The sequence below is a fragment of the Tursiops truncatus genome, chromosome 17, assembly GCF_011762595.2.
Source record: "Tursiops truncatus isolate mTurTru1 chromosome 17, mTurTru1.mat.Y, whole genome shotgun sequence".
Lineage (NCBI taxonomy): Eukaryota > Metazoa > Chordata > Mammalia > Artiodactyla > Delphinidae > Tursiops > Tursiops truncatus.
This window is the reverse complement of record NC_047050.1, coordinates 75,609,166-75,629,306: the sequence shown is the minus strand read 5'-3', so window position 1 is coordinate 75,629,306 and position 20,141 is coordinate 75,609,166. Positions and strand designations below refer to the sequence as shown.

The window sequence follows — 20,141 nt, the reverse complement described above, 5'->3', positions numbered from 1 at the left end:
TTAGCTAAAATTTGATTACGTGTACTCAAAACAGTGATAATTTTCCCGAGAGAGCACTGTTTTTTATATTATATAAGGCTATCAAATAACGGTTCCTACAAGGACCCAAAGATCATTAAGTATAACTCTCAACTCTTCATTAAAATTTGTTTTCAACCTTAATTATATATCCCAGTAAAAAAAAAAAAAGCCATCTCTCACTGGTCTCTTCCCGTTCCTGGCCTTTACAGTTTTTGCTTGGGAAGCAAACTTGGCGCGCTTTCCTTCCCACAGACAATGCTGTGATGTATTACTTGGAAGAGGGGTCCAGGAGCATTAGGCCCTACGTGAATGGCATGCGTGCCTCTCTGGATTCCCCTCCCACTCTGGCCTCTCCATGTTACGTTTATCCTTCTCCTCCTCTCCCCTGTTTGAGGTCACTGATTTTTGAACTCTGAAGGAAAAACTTGACAGAGTAGTCACCCGCCCAGCTGCCCCTCCCAAACTCCTCCCCCACATGAATAGAAAACAGGAGAACACATTAAGTGATCCTTTTTGGGCCCTTGAAAATTTTTTGTCGAAATCTAGTACTTTCGATTTTAAGTAGGCCAAAGAAAAAGTCAAACAAATTTAAAAAGCAAAACCAGTATTCATGTTATTACAGACAAGTTTGAAACAGTCTTGTTGATTACGCAGTCTCCTGGGAAATCACTTCAGGTGATTTGTAATATCTGTGTGTTCCAAAGCAGCTCGAGCTAGACCTTGTCCCTTTGTGAGATAACTGTGTACACGCAGAGAATGCCACCCACTTGGGGCAGATTTTGCAGACAAAGGACTTGGTTCCAGTAAGACCTGAAATTGCTTGAACATGTAACTTGGAATAAGAAGTAAAATTCAGACTGTGAACACTCAGCGAGATAGGCAGCACTTCTCTGCTGCGCCTGGCGCCTGTTACCTGGACTAGCCCACTGCGATGATTCTGCTTCAGGTCCCATACTGTTTCCTTAGTAACTGTGGGTCTTCCCAGGAGCAGGTGGGGTGCGCACCGGCCACAGGGGCAGCCTGGGGTTCCTGGCACTGTCCCTTGAGGAAAGGCCAAGTACAAGTAGCGAATGTAGCTGATCTCTTTTACAGCTGGAATCTGGTTTCTCATTTTGCAAAGAGCCAGACCTGCTTCACATCAAAAGGGAACGTGAGATTGTTCAATAGAGATACGGTCTGTGTTAACTGATTTATGCTGCATTAGGATGCAGGAAAAATGCTGCGAATCAAATTGGTTCTTTATTTGTTGTTTATCAGAATGTTTGTGGCTTAGCCGCGTAGTAGTTAGATACCCCCCTTTCACGGTTTTTAATCATTTAACATCGCAGACATTCCCAATACCAATCTATGAGTGTGTATCTTCTCTGCTTTTAGGCGGTCGTACTGGGAGATGCGGGGCAACGCCCTGGAGAAGAAGTCTAACTATGAAGTATTAGAGTAAGTGCGGCACGTCCAGGCGCTGCCTGCAAGCATTCAGAGCTAAGTCACTTTTCAAACTGTAGATTTTACTGGTTTATCTTTACTTAAAACTTAATATTAAATCTGAAACACTACTGTTTCTAAAACTTTTATATCCGGAAGAGGAAAGTTTTATTAAGAAATGAATTCTTGGTGACGTTAATTATGTTAGCAAACATTTAAATTTGTTGATAAATGTCTTAGGGTTAATATTCTTTGGCATGTTAACACATAAATAATAAACTCTTCTGTCTCTGTAGATTTAACCATATTGGGATGGAGTTTCACTTCTAATTTATATTGAACTATGAAATTGTTATTATTTATATTCTCTTTATAAGTTTATTAGGGTTTTTTTTCCCTTAGTTAAAAAAAAGTGGAAAGATGGGAGTTATTTGTTGCTCATGTATCAGAAAATTTAGGATAACTGAGTATTTTTCCAATAGTGAAGTTAACAGTCGTTAGACTGTTACGTTAGAGTATTTAAAATGCATATAAGACAGAGTGGGGCTTATGTCTTGGGAGGCTGAAAGTTCTGCACTTTATCTGTTGATAATTAATTCAGCAAAAAAAGCACTGATATTTGTTATTTCCAGTTTTATTTTCATTAGCAATGGTGCAACTTTTTGCCAGCACTTTTCCTGGCCATATTATTACTGAAATTCTTGCGCTATTTGGAAGATGTTGCTACAGTGAAGTAAAAGGTTGTGCATACGCGCCCTGCAATGATAGAGACCTGACATGGCTTTGGGTTTTATTTGACTTTCCAGGTCAGCCCAACTGCTATCACACTGTGAAAGTATAATATCCCACCATTTTGAAAACAAGATTTTACAGGGGAGGTATGGTCATTTGAAAATAAAAGTGGAAGTAAATATTTGGGGGAATTAGTTATGGAGCAGGTCCGACCATTTGCACTAATAACTGGTGGTAGACGTGATAGTTATTTTGCAATCACACAAGCCTCCTTTGTCCTAATTGCGACAAGTGAGGTAGCGCCCCGGGCAGCCTGTCTCGTTGTGGCGCGGATTCATCCCTTGATTTCTGGACCTACTGTATTAGCATAATGTAAGTTTCACGACAGTGTGCAGCGTACAAGGCACTCACTAAATATTTGTGGTTGTGTGTTTATGGACACATCCATCACATAATGTTGTGCCTCTTAACAGATTGAATAAGGATAAAACACGGAGTTGTTAGAGTTGAATGAAAACTTTTAGAGATCAATTGGGATATCTTAGTAGCCAGAATGATTTTAAGTAGAATTTTCCCTGCCCTTCAGTTGACAGCATAGAAGCAACAGTATCATTAATAACATTTAAAAAAAAACAAAAAAAACTAACATTCACTGTGGTTTAGGTTTTTGTTTAAAATTGCCACATTCCTCAGCCTGAAAGACTCTTCCTACTGCTTAAAATACAAATGACTAGCATCAGAGGAATCATTGAAGGTCTTGTGTCAGGTACATGCTAGGTTTGTTCTCATTTCAAATGGAGGTTTTTGAAAAATATCCGTTTGTTTCTTTGTTTATTCGTTCATTTAACAAAGATTATTGAGCATCTGCTGAGCCCTTGGCAGCTAAGTGCTAGAGATGCAGAAGTGGATAATCCAAAGTTTTCACCCTCAGGAAGCTTACAGCTGGAAGGGAGACTCTCAGACAGTAAGCAGAGTTGTAAAATAATATAGTAGGAACTGAAGTAGAAGCTTCTAGAGGGTGTGTGGGGGGTGGTACTCCATGTCTGAGGTCTGATGGGAGATGCTGTCTAGCCTGAGTGGTGGAGAAGGAACGTGGGCAGGCGGAGGCTGCTGCTCCGGAACCAGCCAGTCCCGGGAGAGAGCGCAGCATTTGCCAAGACACAGAAACGTGGACGGTCAGTTTACTGCGGGTAGAACACCTTGCCCGTCGGGGAGGGCTGCGATGTGTGTTGTAAACAGCTCCAGGCGTTGACACGGCCTCCAGACGATTAGGTCGTGATGACTCGGTGAGCCAGGTCCGTGACAGGAGGAGCTTTGTGATGGAGAATTCCATATTCCCAAATTGGAATGGTATTAAAGAAAGTTAAAAATGGAAGTAGGGAGCCCAGAAACTGTTGCATCTTTCCTTTCTCCTGGAGGAAGAATGAGTCTCTGACGTGGACTCCATAGCAGGAGCAGTGGAGGTGGGAGTTTACCAGAGTCAGGGTCTGCGGACTGGCTGCCTGGTTGGATTGGGGTGAAGGAGGCCAAAGAGGCATCTGGGGATTCTCGTTTTCTGTCCTGGGCCAGTGGGCATGTCAGTCACAAACAATTTCGTGTTTGGAGGGAAGGAGGATAAGTTGGTTGGGACGTGTTCAGTTCTGAGGGAACATTTGTGTTATTTAAACGAAAAAGGAAACAGAAATGTTGGTTTATTTTCTATGTTATAAAATCACTAAAACCACAGCTTTAAAAAAAATCTCTGATGGTACCCAGTGCCTAGATGTTGGTTTCTAATATCATTCTTCAATGAGAGGAAGCAGGACTCCTGATCCGAGGGGCAGGGGGAGATATATGGGCCTAGAGCATCTTGTAGAGCTGGAAAGGAGCAAGCGCTTAGAAAAGCAGGTGGTGGGGCTGTGTCAGAGCATCAAATTGGAGTCCCAGTGACCAAAGGTAGGGCATTTGGGCAACAATGAATGACTTAGTTTTGGGTTATAGCCCAGAGTATGAAATAAATACCCATGGGCCTATATGAATATAAATAATTGAATAGATAAATATATAGAGAAGTGATAAATCTCCCACATAGAAGAATTCTAAGTAATTTATATGGACACAGCCTGAGGAGGCGGATCATAAAATCCCACCCTATACTGTGGGCTCCGCTTAGTGACGTGTGTCTGAAGAATAGAGTGTGGAAGGGTGTGTGAGTAACCTGACAGTGGAGCCATCTGACAGGCGCTACCGCAGCCAGGTGGTCACGGTCAGCATCAACACCAACAGTTCTGTTGATGGCATGTGTGTCCTTGGTGTGATCTGTTGAGAATGACACTTCATCTCTGTGGTCTGCTTCCCCAAAACCTAAAAACCCAATCCAGACTTGCGAAAAACAGGTAATTCTCATTTGAGGGACGTTTTACAAATTACCAAACCAGTACTACTCAAAACCGTCAAGATCTTTAAAAACAAGGCAAGTCTGAGAAACTGACACAAGCCAAGAGGAACCTAAGGAGGTGTGACGATTAAATTGGATCCTGTGAAACAGAAAAGTGACATTAGGGAAAACACTGATGAGATCTGAAAGTGTAGGGCCTGTTAGTAATGATGTATCAGAACCGATTGATTGGTTACGGCAGAGGTGCCATAGTAATGCAAGGGAAAGCCAGGTGTGGGCTATTCAAGGAACTGTACTATCTTTGCAACTTTTCTGTAAACCTAAAACTATTCTAAAATAAAAAGTTTATCTTGGGAACAGTTCTCAAAGCTTTCTGAGATGCTCTTCCCGGGTTATAATCCTCCAATTTGGCTCGAATAAAATTTTCCATTTCTTAAAAAAAAAAAAAAGAACAAGAGAATTGGAGAGGAAAAAGCCAGCAGGCACTTAGAGATGATCTAAAAAGGTGAATCATTGTGCGAAGTTGGAGAAGGAGGGCCAGGTCAGTGGCTTGCATTGTAGCGTGCCCGGCTGTCAGAGAGTTGTCCTCAGGGCCACTGTGATGTGGACTGTGTCCCAGCCTGTCTTTGTGAGAGGCCCACGTCGGAACGGGAAGGGTAACTGAGCCATGGCAGCTGGGTGAGAGCCAGAGGTGTCATGGGAATGAAGAGAACAGGTACCTGGGGGAAATCTCCGTGGATAATACATTTGGATGTTTTTGGCAACAAGAAAAGTCTGTAAAAAGAAAGAAAATGAAGAAGCAGGTATCCATCAAGATGGATTTGGAGCTATATTTGGAGAGAGGAGCGTTAAGTTCAAGATGTGTTTGATATCAGAGTCAAAAATTGCATTAAAGTTGGTGTGAATTTGGCTTATTTCTAAAAATTACAGAAATCGAGGCGGCAGGAGAACAGATATGTGGAAGAGGGCCCACTGGAGTATTAATCAGTGCCTCCAGAACTTCAGCGTGTCTGTGGGGTCAGTGGCATGGAAAGTGTGGGAATCACCAGACATGAATTAGGGCCAGTGACTGTTGCCACCTGCAGACAGAACAAAGCAGTACAGCGTGATTTTGTCAATTAGAGGCCTCCTTAGAGGATACTGATGAAAACCGGAACTATCTGTTATTCCACAAATGGCCGTTGTGTAGTAGTTATTCTATATGTAAGATATTTAAATTAAGTAAACATGATGGTTAAGGAAAAGAAGGGGCAGGATGAGAGACTTCCAGTTCCCGCTGTTACTGTGCTGGTTTGGGGTCCTTCATAATGGCGTGAGTTGTGTGAACTCACTACCCCATCTCAGTGTGAGAAGTGGGGCGATGGAGGGGGCTCTTGCAGCAGGTTGCTCCCCTGTTGGCTGGCTCTTCCACTTACTGTCCTGGATCAGTAAAGCCCTGGGTTTCTGTTTCCAAATCTGTAAAGTAGGGACCATGGTGATACCTACCTACATACTGGGTTGATGTGGGGAGTTAAGAGAGAGAATCATGTCAAGAGCTCAATATAGTGCCCAGCACTGAATAAATGTTGCCCGTAATTATCATTGGGATCATTATCCAGAGGAGAGAGTTGAAACACCTTCCCATTTGGGGGCTGTTTTATATTCCTTTTGTAAATTGTACTTTTCTTCTGTTTTCCATTATGTTTATGTTTTTTTCTCATTGAGATCTTTGTCATACTAACCCATGGTTCGTAATATTTGTTGTATATATTCTCTCCCAATTTGTCTGTTATTTATTTATTTATTTAAAATTTTTATTTATTTTTGGGTGCGTTTGGCCTTTGTTGCTGTGCACAGGCTTTCTCTAGTTGCGGTGAGCCGGGGCTAGTCTCTGTTGCAGTGTGCAGGCTTCTCACTAAGGTGGCTTTTTTTTTTTTCACATCTTTATTGGAGTATAATTGCTTTACAATGCTGTGTTAGTTTCTGCTTTATAACAGAGTGAATCAGCTATACATATATATATTTCCCCATATCTCCTCCCTCTTGACTCTCCCTCCCACCCTCCCTATCCCACCCCTCTAGGTGGTCACAAAGCACTGAGCTGATCTCCCTGTGCTATGCGGCTGCTTAAAAATATGGAATGCTTCACGAATTTGCGTGTCATCCTTGTGCAGGGGCCACGCTAGTCTTCTCTGTATCTTTCCAATTTTAGTATATGTGCTGCCGAAGTGAGCACTGCAGTGGCTTTTCTTGTTGCAGAGCACGGGCTCTAGGTGCCTAGGCTTTAGTAGTTGCAGCACGCGGGCTCAGTAGTTGTGGCTCGCGGGCTCTAGAGCGCAGGCTCAGTAGCTGCGGTGCACGGGCTTAGTTGCTCCGCAGCATGTGGGATCTTCCCGGACCAGGGATCAAACCCGTGACCCTTGCGTTGGCAGGTGGATTCCAGGGAAGTCCCCAGTTTGTCTTTTAACTATGATTATATAGCTTTTCATCATACAGAAGTTTTTCTTTTTTAACGTGGTAAAATCTGTCCATTATTTTCATTCTGGTTTTGCGTTTCAAGACCTAATGTTTGTTCTAAAAGTTTTGTGGATTTATTTCTATTTTTACATTTCCACATGTGTGGATATTTTTTGATTTTTAAAAAAAATTAATTAATGGCTGAGTTGCGTCTCCGTTGCTGTGCGCAGGCTTTCTCTAGTTGTGACGAGCGGGGCCTACTCTTAGTTGCGGTGCGCAGGCTTCTCATTGCGGTGGCTTCTCTTGTTGCGGAGCACGGGCTCTAGGCGTGCGGGCTTCAGTAGTTGTGGCTCGCGGGCTCTAGAGTGCAGGCTCAGTAGTTGGGGCTCACGGGCTTAGTTGCTCTGCAGCATGTGGGATTTTCCTGGACCAGGGCTCAAACCCAAGTCACCTGCATTGGCAGGCGGATTCTTAACCACTGCACCACTAGGGAAGCCCTGACTTTCTTTTGAAAATTAACTTCTAGCTTAATTGCATTATGATCAGGGAGTATGGTCTCTGTGATAAGAGCTTCTTTGACTTTTGTTGAGACTTTCTCTGTGGACTAGTGGAAGATCATTTTTCTCCAGTCATTTATTAGAAAGAAACTATAAACATACAAAAAGTTGAAGAATCTCCTGTTTTTGGTCTTCTCTAGTTTCACCATGTCTTAGACTTGGGTTTCTTTTTTATAAGCCCAACTTGGAACAAGATGTACTTTCCTGATTCTGTGGATTCATGTTTTTCACCTGGAAAATATATGCCATTATCTCTTTAATTGTCAACTGCATGTTTTTTCAGCCTTTATATCTCTTAACATCTTTCATCTCTATTTCTTGTGGCAGTGTGTGTGTGATTTCTTTAGATTTTTCTTCTAAATCCTTAATTCCCTTTTAAGTAGTGTCTTCTTGGCATACCCTGTCCATTTGGTTTTTCACTTCACCACTTATAATTTTCACTTCCAGAAATTCAGTTTCCTGTGTTGTGTAATACGCTCTCCATTCCTGGTAATCTCTGTTGCTCACGTATGTGATTGTGCCGTTTATTTCGTCAAGCTTTTCATGCCAGCTGTTTTGTGCTCTGTATCTGACAGTGACTCTGGGGTTTCTGGGCTGTCTCAATCTGCTGTTCCTCTGACTTCCTGAAGCTCCCGAGTGGCTTGAATCAAAGCCTGGTGGCCCAAGACTGATGAGTGGGCCTCCGGAGTGGGCATCTGACAAGAGCCAGGGAGTGAATGGCACAACTCACCCTCCCTCAGGTCCCAGCTCAGTCCAGGTCCAGCATCCCCACCTGCGGGCGGCATTGGGTCAGCCCTCTTCACCTCCAGCACTTTGGGTGTATAGGGTGGGGTCCTACAGACCTACTTGTTTATTACTGTGTTGGTTAAACATTCATTGTTGTAGCTCAGCCTGTCTTCTGATAGCAGTTCCCTTTTTCTTAAAGTATATTGTTTAGAAATTCTGTTATATGTGTCTTCGGTGGTAAAATTCTGCTCCTGTCATCTTGTAGTTTTCTTTATTTCACCTTGTTCTTGGAAGGTGAAGATTCTTTACTCCTTCGCAATTCTAGTTTAATCGTGATATTTTCTCAGTACTGTTCCCTGGGTTCTGTCTTCCACCGCAGCTGTTGAAAAGGCCCACCCAGGGCTGTGGACGAGGTATGGCTGGGAAGTGGTTCTCCAAGCACACTGAGGCTGTCCTGCCCGGGGACCGGCAGCCAGGGCCTCCGGGGGGTCAGCATTGCCCTTTCCTACTGGTTTCTGCTAGTAGCCTAGAGCCACTTAGAAGTGTAAATATTTTCTCAGTATGGAAAAGAATTATACATCAATGCAGAATGTTTCTTGTTAGTTTATTTTGGGGTTCTGGTTTTTCTTGCCAGTAAGGAGAAAAACTGTGAAATAGTCCATATAGTTGCTTAGTTTTGCCAGAAAATGTATGGACAGTCTCTGTAATTTATAATGTACTAAAGAAAACTCCTTCAGCTTTACCACATTTCAAAATAACTGTTTTCAATTATGCAATAAATAATCAGGCCCAACTTCGGAGGGTGGGAAAAGCACTATCTAAAAATGTTTGCATTTTTTCTTTAAACCAACTAAAGAGTTAATTGGTCTCTTTTCTCTATGTCTTTCCAACCCTGGTAGGACCAAGGTGCCTCTTCTGTAGGCAGAGGGGAAGTACTGGCCGTGAATATCCAGCCGCAGGCCCAGCCGCAGGCCCAGAATGTGGCCTCCCGGGGTCTTACCCTGCAGGGCGCACTCTGGAGTGTACTCGGGTGGCTCTTTTATTTACGCCTCCTGTAAATCAGAGACAGGAGTCAGATGAGCTGTGTTAAGAAAAATGTTTTGTTATCAAGCTTAAAAACTGCATTGCTGACAATGACAAATGGAACCAAAATAAGCTAATAACACAGTGTTAAAATTATGGTTCCTATTGTGATACTGTAGAAGGAAGAAACTTATGTACCAATGATTCTTCTTCAACGTACAGAATTATACTGTGAAATTATTTTAAATGAATCACATATCTTTTCAGTTCTGCTCATTTCCTTATTAAGTGGTTTGCTTTTTTTAGAAATTCATTTTTAATCATCTTTGCATTTAATGTATTTTGCTGTAGTTGTTTGTGTAACTGTCTCTCTTCTCTACTAGAGTAAGCTGTATTGATGTAGGGACCTCCTGGTATTTCCAGCACTTAGCAAAGTGTCTGATGTTTATTAGGTATTCCATCGGTACTTCCTCAGTGAATAAATTTGTGATATAAAATTAGCTGAGGTTAATTCTAATTGTGCATTGTTTTCATTCATTTTTAAAAATTGTCTTTATTGTCAGTAATAATCTAGTGCTTTTTTTAGCTGCCTGTGATAATTTATCAGTGAAGGGGATGCTCACAGATTTGGCATGAATTGATTGACAGTGGCTTAACTAAGAAGGTACTTTCTCTTTCACATAAAACAAGTGCTAGGCAGTCAGTGCTTCTCATCACCAGGGCACTAGGCCCCTTGAATCTTGCCACCATCATCCGTAGCTGCCACCTGGTAGCCTAGGATGGCTGGTTGACCTTGCCTGTCACAAGGAGGAGGAGATGGACCTTTTCTCTCTCTCCCAGCCCCCTTTAAGGACACATATGTGCAGGTAGTGCTTTCCCTGAGAGGGACATTGGCTGAAACAGTGTCACATGGCCACACCTGGCTCCAGGAGAGGAAGGCAGCATCACCTGGTGTACCTGGCCAAAAGATGACTTCTCATTACTCAGGTTGAAGGAGAGGGAGGATCATTAAGAAGCAAACAGCAATTTCCATTGAAGTTAGAGAATTTTAAGTTTTATCAGTTTTTAAGAGGCTTAAGGTATCATTTGAGAGGTTAAAGGACCTCGGCGATATTCTTAATGATACTCAATTCTTGAGAGATTTGGGGCGAGGATAAGTTAGGGATACTGTATGAAAACGTGCATTATAGTTTTATTTTAAAGTTGTTTTTGGTTGCCTTTTTTGCTGGGGCTTTAAATTTATAAGAGTTATGTCCACAAAGTATTAATTAGTTAAAGCCAACAGACAAGGTCTGTATCTTCTCAGAAGTAGTGCGGAAGGAGAGATAAGTTTATACTTGGCCTGAGAATTCACTTATAAGAAGCTTAATGTATGTAAATAAAGCTATTCAAGCCTCAGGCCTCCCAAGGCCTGCTGTGTCATGGGTTTTGGGCGTGAACGCATGTGTGCGCAGGACAAGGCCCCCAGGCTAGGAGTAGCTAGTCGGTCCGAGTGCGCTCTAGAAAGATCCATCAGGGAGCTGGTGCGGGGTATGGACTGCTGGGCGGCACCTCTTCCCCCTGACGGCGAGTGTGGTCAGGGGAGCGGGAGGATGGCGCAGTCATGGGAGGGGGCAGAGCTCCGAAGTTGGACAGAAGGGAAAGAGCAAGACAGCCTCATCAGCCAGCAGTGGTCTGAACGTTTCATTAGAAGGACAGAGGTAAATTAAACGTTAACTCAGAAAATTCTGGTTTAAAATTGATCACAAATACAGTTTTAAGCCCCAGACACCCCAGATCTCAACGAGTAACTTTCTGGGCTCTCTCATGGTGCTGTCTCATGGTGCCTGTCACGCGCTTGCACAGCTCGCATCAGGGTCTCACCCGAGGAAGAGACCGCAGGGCGGTGACTCCCCTCTCCCCCTCCCCCACCCATATCTAACGTGATGCCCAGTGTGGGGAAGCGGGGGAGTACAACAGGCTTGCTTTCTTTGAAGCTTCAAATCAGAGTGAGTTGCATCTTAGAGAAAAGTCGGAGGAAGAGTTACTGGGAGATCTGCTTCCGTGCATGGGCAGCCCCAGCCCAGGCTCCTGTCTGGCCCCCACTTCCTCCTGCGGGATCCGCGGTGGTCTTGCTGAGCGGGCCCCCCGGAGTCCCGGGCAGTCGTGGTTGTCCCTGTGGGGCTGTGTGGCCGGGCCCACCGCCCTCTCTGAGGAGCCCCGGGGGCCAGGGAGCCGAGGCCGAGATTTTCTTGCTGTAAGCCCATGCCACCACTGCAGGCCCTAGGCTGTGAAGTGTCCTGTCCGCCCAGCCAGCGCGGGCGCCCTTAGCCCCCATGGCTCTGAGCACCTGAAGTGGAGCCGGTGCAGCTGGGAACTAGATTGTTAACTGAATCTTAGCTAATTTAAGTGTGAATCCTTCATGGGGCTACTCTTGTGGACAGTGCGTTCTCACCTAATATTAGTATCTCGTTAACTGCACGTGTGGGTTAAGAAGGTTCCTTTGGGCTCACGTGGGAAATCTGACAGCCTGATACTGGGGTTTGGGAATTGGGGGGTGGCTGTGTCCTAAAAGTTTCATGAAAGCTAGTTTTAGTCAAATGAGTTTACCTGTATTTAGGATCTACCCTTTGATAATTATTTACATAGTAAAGAATTGCCTCATTATAAAGGCCAGTAGTTTTATTTTGTTTGTGTGACATCAGTAGTGTTTACTGTTTTGTTCATCTTACCTCACGGCTGTACAGACTTTGGGTTCAAGTGAGTTTTATGTCACATAAAGCTGAGAGCTAGCCTGCTGCCCATCAGACAGCTCCTCGTAAGCCAGTGCCCGACACGGGCTGGAGGGAGGTGGCCACGTGTGAAATGGGACAGCCTCTGTGGCCCTGCCAGGCTTCTTGGAGAGTGCTGAATGCAGATGTCTCAGGAGGCTTTCCCTAAAACCGTGAGCGCAGCGCCTGAGCTGTTTCCCAGTGTCCTCCACCGCCAAGCCTCGTAGATGGGCTTCTTGGTAAAGTTGAATCAGAATGTGCGGAGCGGGGTGGTGGTGGTGTGGAATTCTCCCAGCGATTCTGTGTACTTTATCCTCATTTTTATTTTCTCACTTGCCATGTGTCCCATTTTAAAGGGTTCTAATGTATGGGCAGGTGTTACAGACTCATTATTACTCAAAAGTAGTTGGAAAAACTAAACTGCATACTTGCTAAACATTAGTTGGCCTTAGCTTTTTTTTCCTTAAATGGAGTTGTTCTCACCTTGGAAGTAAAAGTAACACCTAGTAATAGGCTTTATTTTCACACAGAAAAATTCAACCCCCTTGGTCCATCTTTAATTTTTCCATTTGTGACAAAAATGAGTATGATAAATTTTCTACTTTCCATTGGACTCTAAGAAAAATACTGGGTTGGCCAAAATGTTCGTTTGGGTTTTCTGTAATATCTTATGGAAAAACCCGAACGAACTTTTTGGCCAACTGATAGCCGCAGAGCTGTGTTGAGTAGTGGCAGCTGATGGTCTCACCGTGGGGAAGAGGGCATCCCTGGCCCTGGTGTTCCCTGCCCCCCATCCAAAGACTTCCGTGGCCAGCTGCCTCCTTGAGATCTCCACCAGGAGGTCTCGTGCACCCTGCTCGACCCCTCTCCAGAAGCAGAAGTCCCAGGAAGCACGCCTGGGCCCCCGGCCTTCCTCTTCCTGGTGCCTCGGCCTTCCCTTGTCACCTTTCATTCAGCGCTGCTGGCTCTGCGTCCAGAGCATCCCTGAGCCTCTGCTGCCCACCCTCCCTCCCACCACCCTCCTCCGGGCTCCCAGCAGAGCCTCCCTCATACCTGCCTTCCAGCCTGTGTCCTCCCCTCCTCCCTACAGCACGTCTGCTCTTGGCACCATCAGGTCACGCCTCCCTCTGCTCATGATGACGGCTAGTCAGGCCTGTAGACCAGACTCTCGCCAGACAGGAGGGGCATCCCGGGTGCTTCCGGGGGAAGGGGAGCTACCCGTGTAGAGTTCTAGGGACTTAACACATTCTCACTGTCTCCTCAGCACCGCCGTTGGCAGCAGGGATTAGCATCCCTATTTTACACGTGGGTCACTGAGGTTGACAGGCATGAAGGCATAGCCAAATCCTCCTGCGGCAAAGCCAGGATTCCAGTGCAGGGCTCCCTCTGTGAAAATAAGTTCTTTATATTATGGAACAGCTGCCTGCAAAGGCAGACAGGGAAGAAAGTGCTCAGGAATAATGCCTCTAAGATTCTAGGGTGTTGGTTTATCTTTTATGTGCTTATTTTGCTACTTCCCATAGTGATTAGCACCCAAATCCTTAAAATGCAAAGTTCCTGTCTTTTTAGGAGGCAACAAAAAGTGGAAGAACTTGGGTGGACACTTTTCCCTGTTCATATCTGAAAAGATAAGGAAGGGAAGTTATAAACAAAAGTGGTTAGAAAAATAAATGGAAAGCCAGGAGTTACATGAATTTGCTGATAAGTAAATCCAGAAAACAGTGTGTCATAGGAGCTGAGGAAGGACTGTGTACGGGAGCAGTGAACAGTGTCATCATCATCACCACAGAGTGAAAAAGAATATGAGAACTGAGACCAGGATTTAGCAAGGAGTTCGTCGGTTTAGGTACTAACTAGTAGAGTATGGAATAGGGGATTAAAATGTTCGGATCTAGAGTCAACCATATAAACTCTGACATGTTTTCTATGGTTTCATTGGTAATACTTGCTAACTTACAATTACGTGTGAAGAAGTCATCCCTGCTTTATTTTTTTAATATACTTTATGTTCATTTTATCTTTTTATGTAATCCTGAAAAGGTACCTTTATTTCGCTTTTCTCCTTCTTGATCCTTTTATATTTTCCATGTGTCTCCTGATAATCTTTCATGTCTAGAGGCTATATTTCATCTTACTAGCGCACGATTGCCCTCTAGTGGCCAAAAGCCTGGCTCACTTAGTACCCAAAGTAAGTAGAAAATGAGAGTGAGCCGTTCTTTCCATCGGTTTTCTTGGCCGGAATGCTTTGAGGCTCTTGTTACTAACGATTGATTTTGTAGCTTGATCTAAAGAAAATGACTGGGATTTTCAGCATTTCCACACATTCAGCTTTTTGACCTTAGGCCACTCACTTAATTTCTCTTTTTTTGTTTTGTTTCCTGTGTGAAACTGAGATTATAAACATTGATTAATGTTAATCAAAAAGTTTATTTTTAAAAACAGTCAACCTTTAGGATTAATCTAAGGTATTTAAGCTTCCCTGCTATATCCCAGATCTTTCCCTAATCAGGCCAGTCTACTTTCTATACAAATACAGTGCGTTACCCAGTTGGAATCGAGGTTTATAAGGCTAACCTTCAAACAATGCTCAAAGAAGAACAGTTTGTTTACTGTTGTAATTTACAAAGAGGCAATATTTTAGAGGGTTTGCAATAGTAAGACTTAAAAAAAAAAGACTTTCTACCTAAACCAGCTTGTATCGGTGTTTCCTGCACAGATCTAGAAAATTACTTGTCCCACCTGTTCCATGACTGTGCGGGTACATTGGAGCTTTATTATACTTATTTCCTTCTAGAATAACATGTGGAAGGGTAAATAATTTAAACTGCTTTTATGTTCTTGCGACAATGTCATGTTATTCATCGATTTGGTGGTGTTATTTGTTAATACACTTCTTTTTGTATTTCAGAAAAGATGTTGGTTTGAAGCGATTTTTTCCTAGGAGTTTACTGGACTCAGTCAAGGTAATTAGTCTGCTTTATCGTAATAGGCGACCGCGTTAGGCGGACCCCTCCCCCGTGGTATGCGGTTTTCTCCTTTCCGTGTGAAAGTCGTCATATAAAAGGCTGACAGTTACTCTGGTCATGCTGAGGGCAAGCAGATGTTTAAAGGCGTAGCATTCTGCCAGAAAGCCGTGGTCTCGCCTCTTGGTTGTGAGCGCGTCCGGCCAAGCACAGCACCAAGAAGGCTGCGTGCATAGCGGTCCTCGTCGCCTGAGTCTTTGCGGTCTCGGGTATTTTGACACACGAAAGTACAGAAGCGGCACGTCAAAGAGCCATAGTGGCAGCTGTAGCGTGTGTGCGCGCATGCGTGCACGTGCACGCGTAGAAGTGTGTTCTGGAGGTCTGTCTGCTCTTGTTTCCACCAAGGGCACTCCTCCCCGTTAGTAACTCTTGCAGGACACCAGTTCCTGTCTCTGCCTGTAGCTCCCACTGCAGGGGAGGGGACACCGGGGACCCGAGGTGTGGTTCCCCAGCCCATCCAGAACATGGTCCAGTGTGGTGTGAGGACGCAGCTTTGGATCAAGATAGAGTCCAGCTCAGCTGAGCTCTGCCATTTCCTAGCCTCATGGTTTTGGACCTGGTTTATTTCCACAACGAAGAAAATAATATTTTGTAGGGTTGGTGTGGCTGTTCAGCAGATCGGTGTGTGTATGTGTATAAACTGCTACCACAAGTACCTGTCACAGTGCAGTTTATAGACTGTGGCTGTTACTGCTCTGACTTTCTATCACAGAGGACATGTTCCACACTAGAGCAGCCATGTGGAAGACCATCCCACTCACTGAGGCCCAAGTGGGATAAGACAGAACACAGTGGTTCAAAAACTGGCTCGGAAGCCAGACTGCCTTGGTGAAAGTTGTGACCCGATCACCTTGAATCACTTGGGACTCAGTTTGACCTGGAGAGTGAGGCCCTGGCATGGGCGCAGAAGCCCACCCTGTGCATCGGCCTGCCCTTTGCTGGGTGGACCCAGGGGGAGACGCTCACAAGTGTAAGACACCGTTCCTCAGGGCATTTACCCCATCACTGGACAGAGAAGTGCACCACCCAGTGTAAAAGTAGAAAGCAGGAAAGGATACGAAAATGGCTATGTCACATTAATAGCACCGTCAGTGCTCAAACATTAGTCCCAGGGTGGCCTGAGAATTACTGCGAAGTCTCCTTAGAGCTGTGTGTAGATAAGCAGTTATCACAGGAGGTATGACTGCTGGCATTTGGGAGCCCAAGAAGTTATTCTGTATTTAAAAAGGATCCTCATACTCCAAACAAGCCACCCCAGGTCCATGTCACAGGTGCCATGGTGGAAGTGTAGCCGAGGTGAGAAGGCCCCGGGGAGGTCCCCCATCGCCGGCTCTTCTAAAGCTCAGCCTCGGCGTCCTCTCCCGTACAGACTGCTCACCTCCCTAGGGGGGCTGCAGAAACATCCTCCACCTTAGGGCCCTGCTCAGGGTCTTAATTTTTAATTTTACTTTCTCAGGTTTTAATTACTAGATATTTACTTGTTTGCATTTTGTCTGCCTGCTTCCACTATATTTTAAGATCCACGAGGACAAAGATGACATCTGCTGTGTTCTCTGCCCTAAACCCTGTGTTTGGCATAATCCCGGGCACACAGTAACATTCGCTAAATCTTATTTAAGTGAAAAAAATGAATGAATAAGTTTAAGGGCCACTTGAAAGATGACTGGACTTAGAGGAGGCACTTTCCAGGTAGAGGGTACCGTGTGGAAGGAGGCATGAGAATAGCGCAGGTGATGATACTCCTTCACAAGGTAGAAGAACCGGAAGGCTGGAGAAGCTCGTTTCCCTGGGCAGCCCGCTCTGACCCTGCTGTCACTCCAGAAACGTCCCCATTCCTGCACAGGACTTGTCCCCTCCAGGTGTCTTTTAGGCTGTCCCTCAGGACCCAGCCTGACTGGCCTTCCTCATCCTCACCCTGCTGCCGACCCTGATGCGCTTCTGCTGCTGTTTGAGCTCCACCGGGCAGTCAGGTCAGCCCTGTGACTAGAGCTCAGACACTGTGGTCGCCTGTGTGGACGTCAGTACTCAGATGAGAGCACGTAGGGGCCCTGGGTGTTCATGGCAGGGGAGGGACATGGTCACCTTTTGGACTTTAGAACATAAACCTGACAGCAGCATGGAGGACAGATCGAAAGCAGCAACACTCCAGCCAAGAAGGCTTGGAGGTGATTAAGGTGATCAAGGTGAGCAGTGTCAGCCCCGGAGGCAGTGGTGGCCGAGCCTCGTGTGTGCACGGGTAGTGGAGGGGAAGGAATTGACCCTCGGGAGCTTGAGAAAACTTCGCGAGCCAAACAGATAGCACTTGTGTTTTCTGAAAGGTTCAGTTGCTGCTGATTTTGATGCGAGCAGGGAGAACAGAATTGACTTCTAGCTTCTGTTTCTTAGGTACAGATTCGTCTAGTGTTTCATTTCTCACACGCTTTCTAATATAAAGGAAATCAGTATACTTTTGTAAAACAAATAATGTATATTTGGCTTCTTAAATAGCTTAATCAGTAGCTCATATCCTTATGCCAAAAATTTTTCACCTTCTATGTAAATTCTTTCAACTGATTGCCGTCAGACTCTTGTGGGTATGACTGACATAAACATATACCCATAGGTATGTAACAGCTACAGTACAAATTAGGTTGTGTTCAGACAGTCTCCTCTTCAAAACTATTGCCAGTGAAACTTCAACTAACAAGAAATTCACATCAGCTTCTTGTTTCTCCCGGACTAGCCCTATAGAATGGCTAGACCAATTAGTATTTGCTTTTCCAAAGGCCATTTTGTTTTATATGCCTTTTTCCCTTCATATCTAGACTTCTAGAAGATCATTTGTAGTTAATGCTCACGTTGAAGTGTTGAAAGGTTACCTTGTATTTGATGGAACTTAAGCTATGATTGATTGATGGCAAAACAGGATTGGGGTATATGTGCCCGATTACTAAGGATAATTTACAGGATATTTAAATTTTCTGACTCTTTGATCTCAGTAGTGCCAGAGGCACATTTTTAAAAACACTGTACCAGCAAAACTAACAAGTCAATCCCAACCTGAGGGTAGTCTACAAAATTGACAGCTAGGCGATGGGGAGACATGAGTAAATGCAGTGTGGGGTCCTGGAGCAGTGAGAGGGCGTCAGTGGGCAAACTAGGGGCTCTGAGTAAAGTCCGCAGCTAGCGTGTACTCTTGTACCAACGTTGGTGTCTTAATTTTAACGGATGTTCCAGTGTCGTGTGAGATGTTAACTTCCGGGGCAGGTGATGGGGGGAGGTGGGCACTGGGCGAAGGCCAGGAATTCCGTACTGTCTTTGCAGCTCTTCTGTAAATCTCAAATTACGTTGCAAATAAAATAGCCAAATTTCAACTTATTTGAGTATAATTCACAGTAGAAATCTAATTTCAGAACTAGAAATGTTGCAAGATCAATAGTTACCAGTTTTTTGAAGTTTCTGTACTTCAAGGTAATAGAATGGTTTCCTAGGGTCCTATCAGGAGCACTTAGTTTAGTCATTCCCATCCCTGTGGTTAGCACGGAAGTGCCTGGCTCAGCAGTCATTCAGCAGCCAGCTCCTGGCATCTGCTGTGTGCCAGGGAGAATGAAGCCTGGGGTCAGCACAGAAGTGGCCGTCTGGTCTGGGCTCCTGTAAGTAGGGTGGAAAAAAAGCACGCTTCAGACATACACACGCACACACACACACACACACACACACACACTGGAATGTTACTTGGCCATAAAAAGAAGGAAATCTTGCCATTTGCAGCAATGTGGATGGGCCTTGAGGACATTGTGCTCAGTGAAATAAGTCAGACAGAGACAAATACTGTGACCTCACTTATATGAAAAGAAAAAAAGCTCATAGATACAGAGAACAGGTTATGGTTGCTGGAGGCTGGAGTGGGTGAAATGGGTGCAGGGCTCAAAAGCTACAGACTCCGGCTATAAGCAGGTCCCAGGGCTGTGATGTGCAGCATGGCGACTGTACTTATTAACACTGTTTTGCATATTTGAAAGTTGCTAAGAGGGTCCGTCTTAAAAGTTCTCATCACAAGAAAAAGAAATGTGTCACTATGTGAGGTGATGGGTGTTAACTAGACTTGCTGTGGCGATCCTTTCACAGTATATACAAATACTGAATCATCATATTGTACACCTGGAACTAATACAACGTTATACGTCAGTTATAGCTCAGTTAAAAACACACTTTGCATGCACTGTTAACGTATCTATGTTTAGCATTTGGTAGGTGGGGAGATAATTCCTCAGTTAATGTTTCTTAGCCTGTTACTCTTTTCTTGCATGTTTTCTTTAGCACTACATTATAACTTTTTCATCCAGGAAGCCCTCGGAGTCCATTGTTGCTAGCAGCATCTGATAAAGATTAGGTTGATTAATATGCAATTATTTTTGTTGTTCAGAGGCTGAATAGCAGCAATGTCCGACGATTCATCCTGGTCATACTGCCTCACTTTGAGTGGCTTTCTCTCTGTATATGAATTGGTTTAAGACTGACTAGCATTGATTGATAGATGCCTTGTTTCCTAAGTCTGGGCAAACACAAAGCTGATGTTGAAACCCTATAAACAGGGAAGTGTATTGATTAATATCAAGAGATTCTAGGGAGTCAGATTTTGTGGAATTTTTTTCCTTACTGAGAAAGGAGAAAGAACTGATGCTTTCTGAGGCATCCTTCTTAGAAACGAATCTGGGGCTCCTTTCAGATAGCGAGGGTTTTGTAGTTCCTGCCCAACACTGGTTGCTGCAGACTGGAAATCTCAGTCCTCTTGGGTGGCCACATTGGAGTAGAGACCCCGAGAAAGCTCGGGCACTCACTCCCGGCCAGGTGCACCCGCTCTCGCTTGGCGGGGAGCCGGGGTGTGGCTCTGTGTCCTCAGGAAGCCAGCCCTGAATGGGCGCGCTCCCTCCTTCAGCTCCTGCGGCCGCTGCCCATGAGTGTGACTTCCTGTCTTAGCCGGGTGACGTGTAGGCCTCGGGAGGGGCCGGGCAGAGCAGCACGCGGAAAACTGACAGAGTCAGCTGGATGGCACAGAGGCGTGAACCTGTAGCTCAGGCTGTCTGTCTGCTAG

General features: G+C 44.7%; 1 protein-coding gene and 1 non-coding gene across 14 annotated transcripts in view; one reads left to right on the top strand and one right to left on the bottom strand.

Moving 5' to 3' along the window:
* PTK2 (protein tyrosine kinase 2) overlaps nucleotides 1-20,141 on the top strand; it is a 252,784-nt gene that overhangs the window by 121,755 nt on the left and 110,888 nt on the right. For 11 of the 13 annotated variants that reach the window (XM_073794833.1, XM_073794834.1, XM_033843155.2 and 8 more), the window contains 2 exons: nucleotides 1,396-1,458; nucleotides 14,953-15,007. In XM_073794833.1, the coding sequence (XP_073650934.1) occupies nucleotides 1,396-1,458; nucleotides 14,953-15,007 (118 nt within the window). The remainder of the gene's footprint in view (nucleotides 1-1,395; nucleotides 1,459-14,952; nucleotides 15,008-20,141) is intronic. The other 2 variants (XM_073794836.1, XM_073794832.1) reach the window with 1 other exon arrangement.
* On the bottom strand, nucleotides 6,661-6,767 carry LOC117308760 (U6 spliceosomal RNA). Its single transcript, XR_004522941.1, has one exon. It is a non-coding gene; the product is annotated as a U6 spliceosomal RNA (small nuclear RNA).